This window comes from Glycine soja, chromosome 20 (assembly GCF_004193775.1).
Source record: "Glycine soja cultivar W05 chromosome 20, ASM419377v2, whole genome shotgun sequence".
NCBI classification, from domain to species: domain Eukaryota; kingdom Viridiplantae; phylum Streptophyta; class Magnoliopsida; order Fabales; family Fabaceae; genus Glycine; species Glycine soja.
In genome coordinates, this window is record NC_041021.1 from 47,475,016 (window position 1) to 47,486,039 (window position 11,024).

Sequence of the window (11,024 nt, forward strand, 5' to 3'; positions counted from 1 at the left end):
CAGAAAGGAAAGAAGAAGAATAAGTTCCTTTTTGTGGTATCATATGTTTGTTTCTTCTGGGAATCAGATTCCTCAGCGTGGTGTCGGAACAAAAAAAATATATATTTTGAGGCGAGAGACTCGGATACTCAATTGGCATATTGATGAAATGCGCGAAGGGGGCGTGAAAAATTTTGCTTCTGGTGTTGTGGGTGTGAACCGAGTTTGAAGTTGAATTTGCGCGTAGAGTTGAATTGTGGGTTGGTTGGGGCATGTGATTGGAAATGGGGAGAGGGAAAGGGTAAGGGGATGGCTCGGGGGAATGGGAGTGTCGTCCCTACAGACCCGCAGGCAATGGCGGTTGTGAAGAAGAAGACGCAGTCTTCGAGGAGTTGGATTCTGTTTGACCCCACAGACAAGGCTCCTTGCTCGATGTTGACAAATATGCCATCATGCATAGGGTTCATATTCATGCACGTGATTGGTCCTGAGAAGGCCATTGTTCTTAATTTGGAGGTATTGGTATATTTTTTCACAATTGTTTTGTTTCTTCTGACTCTGTGTTTCAGCATATCAAGGCAATTATCTCCGCTGAAGAGGTTAGTATCCTTCAATATGTTACGTGTCTGCTTCCATCTCTGATGAAGGAGCGAGATTAGAAACATGATGGCTTCCTATTTCTGGGAAAGGACATGAATAAGAACATTATGAAATTAGTATGGGAACACATGCTTTGATTTTTTATTTTAGGCTACTCATAATTGAAAAGCTTAAACTGATTGAGAAATCAGGATTAGAGGAATGGTGGTAGATGGGGCGTTCTCTTAGCATATTATCCTACCATTGCATTAAATGGTCTTTTATGCAGATTTTTTAAATTATTGGTTGATTACTGATTTGTATAAATATTATGTGGTTGGTACAATATTATAATATTTTACCTTTCAAAATGTAATTGCTCTCCAATATTAGTAACGACTTATTCTATATTTTATTTAGCCTTTAACGGTTACTTGAATAATTGTATACTATCTCATTTTTTATTCAACAGATAACCCTTCACATGCTTTTTTTTTAATACAATTATTATTTATATTTTTAAATATTTATTTATTGTAGTTTTTATAATGCTTATCAAGTTTATAGGGTATTTGTTGCTCAACTATGCTATAAACCTTCCTACTAAAGTAAATAACACTTGCAAAACCATTTTATTCTAGACTTCTATGTATACTGTATAAATGATAATTCTTGTATATGTTGTTGAATAAATTGATGATAGATCATTTATCTTTGATCCAATACCAATGATTAATTTATTTCTAGGATCTATGACTTTTTATATTCAAAAAATTAATTTTAACGAAATAAACATATGATAGCATACATTTTTATTTTAATTATTTTTTATGAAAAAATCATCTTAATCAAATTTTATCAAGTAAAAATGTAAAAAATGTCTCAGAAACCAAGAATACAAAATTTAAAGAAATAAACATTTGCTTCATTTGTTACTATGTAATATAGTTTAAGCAAACATTGACACAAATGATTAAAATAAAAATGTTGATAAAAAGTAAGCCTTTAATTCTTATTTAACATATTGGTAGGTTTTTAAAATTTTAAAAATGGATAATTATAATTAACAAATTAGTAGATTTTTAAAATTTAAAAATGGACAGTTTTAATTAAAATATTGGTTTGTTAAAAATTTAACAACAAAAAAATAGCAGTTTTCATTTGGTAGATTTTTAAAATTAAAAACAATCAATTTTAATTAATAAATTGGTAGGTTTTAAAATTTAAAAATGGGAAGTTTTAGTTAACTAATTTGTAGGTTTTTAATATTAATTATCTTTTTGTTACTCAATTTTAATCAAAAGATCGTTTATAGACTTACCCAGGCAAGGAAAAAAGTTTATCGGTATCTTAATAGATTGAAGTCTTTCATTGCAATTATGTCTTTCAAAAAGCTTTTAAAAAATATTATTTTAGTCATGTAAAGAAGAAGAAAAGTTCAAGAACAAAGTTGAAAAAACATTAAATTTTTTAAGGGATGATAAAATTATTGGGTATAAAATTTGATTCTTATATTATAAATTTGTAATTTTCTTATTGAGTTAAGTGTTTTGTCTAAAATTCAACAAAAAAATGTTAATTATTTATTAAAATTATGATAAATTAAAGAGAATTACTGACATAAAATTATTGGGATAAAGTTTTATTATCTTATCATGCATTAACTAATTATAAATTAATTTAATACATCAATTAGTAATTAATGTATGATAAGATAAATTTATGATATATATAATATATTTATTATTTGTTCTTATCAAAATCCAGAACTAAGACATAGGACATGTGAGGATGATCGTGATTAAGGTGTGGGCTTCCGAGACTTCATACATAAACTTTGAGAGTGACTTTTGTCGAGAGGACAAGAGAGAAGGGGGATCTCCAAAATAAAAAATAATAATTGAGAGCTTCTACATAATGTTAGAGATAAACTTTAACTTATAGATAAAAACTAGAAGACAATTATACCTTGTAGATAATATTTGACTTTATAGATAATTAATTATCTTCCACTAGATAAATATATTCAAATAATATTAAAAAGTTAAAGATAACCTGTTAGCCGGAGAGTCCAACTGCTAAGGATTTCGCATTTCGTTGTCGTTGAGGGTTAACACGTGTCTCCGAGTGACATATAAGATGTCATGTGTATTTTTGTGACTCTCAAACATTACATTATTTATAAAGATAAATGAAAATGCAAACACACAAATGTGATAACACTTGTGTTTCTGCTAGTATTAATAATGAACATTACTTTATTTGATGTACTCATTCCAGTAAACAATTTTACCTTTAAATTACTTCTTAAATTTTAAAATTTTCTTCTAACTTACATTGATTTTCCACTACTTTTATTTTTTTATTAACTATTTAACTTCTATTTTTTTTACTATTTAAAAAATCTAGAGAGAAGTACTTCTCTTCCCCTAGTAATAATGAATTCATTACCAAAAAAATAATATACCCTAATAAATTATAATTTTAATAACAGTTATTTTTGTAAAAATTTTTATATATTAAAAAAATTGTGTATGTAAATTTAATTTTTGTGAGCTGTAAATTATAATATCAATTTTTTTCTATATGTATGTTTTTGGTACAATTTTATATATGTATGTGGTGATACCAAGAGGTTATACATAAATTATTAATATGTTCAAGTTAAGATTAAATAATTTGAATAATATTAGAGTTTGATCTTTGATGAAAATAATTATTGATCAGATTTTGTTTATCTTATAATTAAATTTTGAATTAGTGAGATCTCCTTCTCATGATCAAAAGGGGAGGATTAACAAATATATATATATATATATATATATATATATATATATATATATATATATATATATATATATATATATATATATATATGTGTGGAGTCTAGTCCATTGAGAATAAATATTAAATATAAATGAAGAAAATAATATTGGGTTGTGCCTGGAGTTGCGTGACATCTTGGGCTTGGGCACCAGTACAAACCCACCCAAAGAACAGACAGGGAGGCCCATGTTAAGGTGGATCCGAGGTTCTTAAGTAACAGAACACACAAAACCCTAGTTAGTGTTAGTGTTCCTCAAGCCACCGTACCGTGTTGCCTCTCTGCAATCTACAGCCAAAATGGTGATTCCTCTCCCTCTCCTTTTCACTCTACGCTACTTCTTCTCTTTAATATTCTCGTATTCTAACTGCGTTTTCTCTGTTTCTTGTTCAGCCTTTCAAGAGGTACGTTGAGATCGGGAGGGTTGCCCAAATCAACTACGGCAAGGAATATGGCAGGCTCGTCGTCATTGTCGACGTCATTGACCAGAACAGAGTAACTCCCCACCACCACCCAAGTTCTTACCTTTATTCACATTTACGCACACCCATTTGCATGTTTTCTTAGAATTAGTTCTTGCTTTGTTGATAATCCTAATAATATTAGGCTCTTGTCGATGCCCCTGATATGGTGAGGTCCCAAGTCAATTTCAAAAGGCTTTCCCTAACCGATATTAAGATTGACATTAAGAGGGTCCCTAAGAAGAAAGATCTTGTCAAAGCCATGGAGGATGCTGGTTCGTTGCTTTTCTATCGATTATTGTTATTGTTAATTTTATCATTAGGTTATAATTGAAAATATTTGTTTATGTTACTTGTTAATGAACAGATGTTAAGACCAAGTGGGAGAAGAGTTCATGGGGCAGGAAACTCATTGTCAGAAAGAGAAGGGCATCCCTCAATGATTTTGATAGGTTCAAGATAATGTTGGCCAAGATCAAGGTATAATTTTCTTTCTTCGTTGATTGTAGTTCTTATTAGTTAATGACCTTGTTGCACACGGTGAAACTGAAATTTGTGTTTCACTGTATTGTTATGTCAATGTGTGTCTTGGTTTTATTCAATTGTAATTTTTGGATTTTTTTAATTTGTGCAGAGGGCAGCGGTTGTAAGGCAAGAGCTTGCTAAGCTGAGAAAGAGCGCTTAGGCATAGCTTCACATTATAGTCTTCAAATTTTTGTTATGAATTTGCTTACCTTGGTTGTTGTGAGATTTCATGTATCATTGAACCGCTTGATTTAATGTTAGTACTCCAAGTTTCCAATACTTTGCATTTGCTTGCATATTTTATAATATTATTTGTAAGATCAACTTATATTCTCAGGCTGCAAGTTAGAGTTGCAACTGGTTTTTCTCCCATAATTTTATATTTATTAAGTTGGCTTTGTGATTAGAATGTTCGGCATTGTAGTTTCAAATTTGCGTAACACTGGTACTAGGGTATTCATGAAGTGTCGTACATGAACAAGTTCTATGTAGTTAAATTAGCCCGTGTGCCGTGTCTGCTTTTTTATGAAATTGAATTTCTTGATCCATAATACTATATGACTCAAACTGAGTATATAATTTGGCGGACAGATTCTTATTCTCATTAGGGTTTATTAGCACGCCCCTATTGATTTTTTAACCTAGGGTCCTACCCTATTTAAGGAGAAAGATAGTTGTGTCAAGTAGGTTGGACGAGACTCCGTGATTTCGAATCATATAATTTCTCTCTGAAAAAATACGCTGCATAATTTTTTTTATAATGGCGTAAATATAGAAATCCTACTTCTAGACTATCACTAATTTAGGGATATATAAACAGCATATGTAATCTCCACCAAATGCATAGATTAGATCTGACTCAATGCTAGAGTAGATTTATCAGTCGGAAATTCGAGTTTATCGTTTTAATAACTTTAAAGCAATAATAAAACAAACAAAAGGCTTGAAAAATGCAAGACTGTTTTCTTAAGCCCACAATTTCCGATCTGCCCCAAATTCACAATTATTTGAATACTTTTTTCTCATTGAATGACAAACTTCACACTTTTAACATGCATTTAGTGTATGCTTTTAAATTTTGGTGGTTTAACAAATTGTAACTGAATATTCAAAATATTTAAAATTAAATCTATTTTAAATATTAAAAAATTAATTTGTTCAACATGAAATATATTTAAAATTAATTTTAAATATATTTTTTCAAACTTTTGAATATAAAATATATTTAAAAATATTCTTTTAACAAAAATTTTCATATTTATCATTTTTAACACCTTCCGTTGTAACTTGAATTTGAAAATTTTGTAAAGAAATTATCAAATTATTAAAGATAATATATCACACCATAAATTATTTTACCATAAATTTATGTATTTTTTTATTACATATTTTATTATTTTATCATAAATTATTTATACTTGTCAATCTTTATTGGTTCAATATTTAAAAGTATATTTAATTACTACTAATTAAAATTTAAAAGTATATTTAATTACTACTAATTAAAATTGAACTACTATGAATTAGACTTTCATTGATTCAATTTTTAATTTTAAGATCATAACTTTTTTAATCACAGCGACATTGATATAAGTATTCATCAATTGTAATAATGACTAATTTGAATCGAAAAATCTTATCGAATATTTTTAATAATAAGATTCAAATTTAAGATTTTGATTGAGAGAATTGAGCCTTGATATACTTAGACAGACAATCAACTTGTTGGTAAATACACTTGTTTTAAAAAAAATTAAATAAAACTGCCGTTTTATATATAAAAAAATTGTAAATAAATCAAAAGTATCAACTAAGTTTCATATCTTCCGGAAAGGTACATACAATGCAATACATGGAAGCAACTCAAATAAGTAAACAATTATAAGGATACCAAACTAACATTGAATAATGAAACCAACTCGCATTCAAGATTTAGAACTTAGAAGCACCTTCATGAACATTAAGCAACCTAAATGCATATTGATGTGCCATGTGTCATTTCTCCTCGGATTTTTTTTCCTTCCCTTGCCGTTCTCCATTATTTATTCTTCTTCAGATCATCAGAATAAGGGGAGTTTACCTTGTTGCAGATTGTGGAGATATTTTTTATCATGGTCAACCTCTTGTTATAAATTTTAATTATATAAAATTAAATATTTATTTTATAGAAACGGATACATTAAATTTTAAGAAGCCAACGGAGTCACCTCTTGATAGTTACGGTTACCCACTTGCAACACAGGGAAAAAGCTCAAAATTCTGAGTGGTCATTGATACGAATATTTGGCATGTCCACCCAATTAAATAGTACATTTAAATTTCAATTTTTCTTAGTTAAAAAAGTAAAGCTTGACAGCCTTGACTTACGTCTTATTCAAACTTTTTCATAAATTACAATTAAAGCTAATTAATTTTCTCATTTAAGCAGCTCTAGAACTCATCAATGACTCAGCAAGACCTTGTGTTTCATTTCATTCACTATACGGTAGGGGTGTTTTCTTTTCTTTCCTTTTATTTTCTTTGGACATTCTTCTTCTAGATTCTGGCTCAAGGTTTGAACCAAGTAAGTAGTCAAAGGAGAAAACACACCTTTTCAATTTTAATAACTAGGCCAGGTTCGTTGCTAAGCCATGATAAGCACTTTGTAGTCAGTGCCTGGGAGGGAAGAAAATGTCAATCCCATTTGTTACTCAATACCTATATTGAATTGAATACATATTAGCATGAATTAAGGTCCGTCTTATTTTCTATCTGGAAAACTTGATTTGCTGTCACTACTTGCTTGTGCTCAGATTTTCTGTAGAAGTCTGATGAAACAATAGGGGAAAACATGGGATTCTATCTTAATCTCAAACGCAACGTAAGTCAATGTTCTTTCCCCACTTCCCTGTTACATTAAGCTTCTCTGGATTCCATTTGAAGCATATGTTTATATTAATGAAAAACAAAAGCAGTGGTCATGACCCATTTTATGTTTTTTGCTTTCCCTTGATGCTGCTATATGCTAAATCATAGCAATGATTGGTAATTTACAGCAAGAGCTAATCTAGCTATTGACTTGAACAGGCGTTCCGGCTAAAACGGTTTCTGCTAGGACATGAAGGCAGAAAAAGAAAATACAAACAGGCAAAAAAGCCTTCATGGATGAGGCCAATGGCATATGGTTATCAAGTGGTGGAGCATAACATGGCCAGAGATGGTTCTGATGATTCAGTTGTGGCACAGAGAGAGGAAATGGATCAAACAGAATTATGGTATTTTGGAATCTTTGACGCACTAATTGGAGACAAAGTTACCAAGTACATGCAGTCTTATTTCTTTGACAAGAAGCTTCAAGAGGTGATCTATCAGTTCGTTTCTCCTATATATATATTCTTTACATTTTTGCCCCAAATTTGAGCATTTTGAGTAAAAGTACTTTTGATTAGTTAACAAACTAGTGCCTTTAAAATGCTTCTGCTAAACCAATCCGTCTAAATATTCTTACTCGATCCATCTTGGTAGAACTTTGAAGAAGGAAAAGTAACATGGGAATGAAGAAAAACATGTAATATATAGCCAGATAGCTAGGTTCAATAATGGCTTATTAAAATTTCTCCTATTACTCCCTCACATAACCTTGACATGTGTTGTCAAAGAGAGGTCAAGATTGAGCTGCTTTATAAATAATTCCCTTTTTTTCCCCTATTCCTGGTCTCTTCTGTTCTTCTATTGTTTTTTTATTTGTATGTCAGACTCATATAAGGAGAAAAAGCAAGGAAGCTCTAAAGAGAGCTTACCTTGGTGTAAGAGCAACGATCCGAGAGGAACACAAATTAGAGGAGACATGCAGAATGGGTTCAGCATCTGTTATGTTGATCAACGGAGAAAAACTTGTGGTAGCCAACATGGGAGATTACAGAACTGTTGTCTGCAGAGATGGCATAGCTCATCAGACAACTGGCACAAACCAACGATCAACGAAAATACATTGGTCTCGCAGACTCTTTGCAGGTATATAATGCTAAAGATCTATTTTTTGTTATGGGAATGCCTTTTCACTTTGGCAAGGATGAAACCAATGCTAAATGGAAGCAAAAACATACATACTCATTCGCTATTCCATTGTCTATAGAAATTAATATATATTCTGTCACACAAATGCTTAACCATGCATGTTTATAAATCCTACTTAGAACCCAAACAATTCCTACTCAAATGATGTTATGTCAGAGTGGCATTAACTGATAACGAAAAGAAACCAGAATATATGTTATATCATAGTTTATTTTTGTTCATCAGTAAGTGGCACATCTTTTTTATTCATACATCTCATAATGTATACTATACATGTTTTCACAAAGGACCCATTCTAGCATGTCAATCAGGAAATGCAGCAGGTGCAAAGCATTCTAGAGGTTCTGCTCTTGTCATTAGAAGTGAAAGGATCGATTCTGATACTGAGTTTTTGATATTAGCAAGCACTGGCATATGGGAGGTAAGCTGCAATACAAACTATTACATATACCTTAAATTAAAACAAATGTGAGATTTTCACATAAAAGTACTCAACTATAGTAATTTCGTAGGAATAAGAAAAAGAAACTCATAGCAAGTAAATCTCCATATATGTGTAGGTGATGCAAAACCAAGAGGCCGTGAATCTGATCAGTCACATAGAGGATCCACAAGAAGCAGCTGAATGCTTGGCAAAGGAAGCTCTAATTAGGATGAGCAAAAGCAGCATCTCATGCTTAATCATTCGCTTTGATTGACACCTTACCATATGCAATCCTAATGGCAGTTTAAGATGTTTCCTTTTAGAATGCAGTTAAATGCATTGAAATTTTTTTGTATACCAAAGCACCAAAGCTCCATACAGCATTGACCCTTATTCGACCACTAGTGGTCCTAGTCATCTGACTTTTTTCATGGTCCAGCTTCATCATTATACATCTCATTTGACTTCAATTTTAGAACAAAAGATAGTTCTCATGATATATTTTTTTTAAATGGATACAAGCTCAAAACCTTTCCTACCCCACCCCGTTGCTTGGGTTTATTGAAGTGTGATTATACACAATTAAATTATGATTAACAAATTAAAATAATCTCTTTTTTGTGTAAATAATAGATATAGTGTTACTCCCATATTTTTATTCATGCTCTTTTTTAATGTCTACACTAGAATAGCACCGATGATAACAATGGTATGCATTCAGCGTATGTTTGTGTATCCGTTATTAATGTACTTTCCTTCTTTCAAATGCATAAAAGCAAAAGTAACAATTATGTTGCTCAATGTGTTTTATGCATTGGAATGAAAAAAACTACATTGCAATGTGTACACAAACATATCTTTAATCTTTGTGTGAACACATTTGTTGAACTAACTCTTGGATTCACATTGAACTAAAGGAACTTTGATTATCGTTGCTTTTTTATTTTAATCTCGAAAATTCTATCAACAAATTTATAATAATTCACGTACGTGAATCAAACCACTATGTCATGTGCTTTGTTTAGTTTTATAAACAACATTTTCTATCTATCATTACATGAAGAGTTATTAATTTTTTTTCTAATTATAAAAAATTATAAATTACATAAATTTATTTAATATACAATTCTTTTTACTTTTATTTTATATCATTTTATATATTTATATTTGGAATAGTTTACATATTTTTATTTTTATTTTACTAAATTATATTTGAGTTTCATATATAAATATATAAATTATTTACATAAATTATCTTTTATAATTTATGCAGATTTTGTAAACTCAATTAATATATAAATTATTTTTACTCTAATTATATAAATTAATATAATTACAGTAAATTAGTTCATGTAATTTATACAAATTATGTAAATTCATTTTAATATGTAAATTATTTTTATACATTAAAATTAACCAAATAAAACAAATGAATAATTAACTTCTTGTCACGTAAATATTATATCAAGATTCTATATAAATATCACATCAGCACTAATATATATGATCAAAGTTATATTGATTTTGAATGATAAACTGAAAGGATTAAAATTACCAAAAAAAAAAAAGTTAAAGCACAAAAAGAAGCTAATTAGCCGTATGACTTCACAATGGATTGAGTTTGTTGATAGAAAGACGAATGTGTTCAGCCTGTAAGTAAATCTTGTGGGTAGGCTCCCAAATTAGCCTGTGTTCACAGCTCACCCATACTGAATATGGCTCGTTCCAACACAATTTTTTTTTATGAAATAAGTGTTCTAGATTTCTAGCATTAATTTTTTTTTAAAAAAAATACACCAAAAAAAATTAAAAGGCTAACCGATCAATTAGCCACAAGTCATCTTTCAAGGTTATCATTTTTTAGTCTTATAGTGAATTTTTTATTTCTTAAAATTTATATTTTAATTTTTAAAAAATCTTTTTTTTTAACTTCGTTAATTAAAGAATTTTAATAATAAAAATCTTTAAAAATTAAAATATAAATTTCATGAACTAAAAAATTCACTTATTAATGATTAAAATTAAAGATATATTAAAAAAATTATAAAAACTAAATAGATAATTAAATCTTCTTGCAATATACTTCGATTTGGATATAAATGGTTTATGATTAAAATTTAAGAGACATTTTGAAAGTAATTAATTTATTAAATTATATTACATACAATCTTGTTAG

At 29.5% G+C, this 11,024-nt stretch overlaps 2 protein-coding genes across 6 annotated transcripts; both read left to right on the plus strand.

Annotated features, from left to right (window-relative positions):
* The first annotated feature begins 3,539 nt into the window (after positions 1–3,539).
* On the plus strand, positions 3,540–4,774 carry LOC114401538 (probable 60S ribosomal protein L14). The gene is made up of 5 exons (XM_028364063.1): positions 3,540–3,684; positions 3,776–3,877; positions 3,989–4,118; positions 4,211–4,323; positions 4,478–4,774. Exons 1-5 carry the CDS (start codon positions 3,682–3,684, stop codon positions 4,526–4,528), a joined length of 399 nt encoding a protein of 132 aa, XP_028219864.1. The 5' UTR covers positions 3,540–3,681; the 3' UTR covers positions 4,529–4,774.
* Positions 4,775–6,795: 2,021 nt separating this feature from the next.
* Positions 6,796–9,386, plus strand: LOC114401537 (putative protein phosphatase 2C-like protein 44). 5 transcript variants are annotated; one of them, XM_028364059.1, is made up of 6 exons: positions 6,796–6,853; positions 7,161–7,228; positions 7,435–7,707; positions 8,103–8,361; positions 8,712–8,845; positions 8,985–9,386. In XM_028364059.1, exons 2-6 carry the CDS (start codon positions 7,199–7,201, stop codon positions 9,120–9,122), a joined length of 834 nt encoding a protein of 277 aa, XP_028219860.1. In that variant the 5' UTR covers positions 6,796–6,853; positions 7,161–7,198; the 3' UTR covers positions 9,123–9,386. The 5 variants fall into 5 exon arrangements, with proteins under 5 accessions (XP_028219860.1, XP_028219861.1, XP_028219862.1 ...); XM_028364060.1 differs by lacking the exon at positions 6,796–6,853 and adding an exon at positions 6,857–6,931; XM_028364061.1 differs by lacking the exon at positions 6,796–6,853 and having other exon boundaries at positions 6,945–7,228; positions 8,724–8,845.
* Positions 9,387–11,024: the final 1,638 nt, after the last annotated feature.

What these genes read in the sequence shown, in the direction of transcription:
- LOC114401538 (XM_028364063.1), top strand. An exon ending in ACGTCATTGACCAGAACAGA is followed by an intron (nt 3,878 to 3,988) that starts GTAACTCCCCAC and finishes TAATAATATTAG; the next exon opens with GCTCTTGTCGATGCCCCTGA. An exon ending in CAAAGCCATGGAGGATGCTG is followed by an intron (nt 4,119 to 4,210) that starts GTTCGTTGCTTT and finishes GTTAATGAACAG; the next exon opens with ATGTTAAGACCAAGTGGGAG.
- LOC114401537 (XM_028364059.1), top strand. Translation starts at nt 7,199, where the DNA reads ATGGGATTCTATCTTAATCTCAAACGCAAC. An exon ending in ATCTTAATCTCAAACGCAAC is followed by an intron (nt 7,229 to 7,434) that starts GTAAGTCAATGT and finishes TGACTTGAACAG; the next exon opens with GCGTTCCGGCTAAAACGGTT. An exon ending in GTCTCGCAGACTCTTTGCAG is followed by an intron (nt 8,362 to 8,711) that starts GTATATAATGCT and finishes GTTTTCACAAAG; the next exon opens with GACCCATTCTAGCATGTCAA.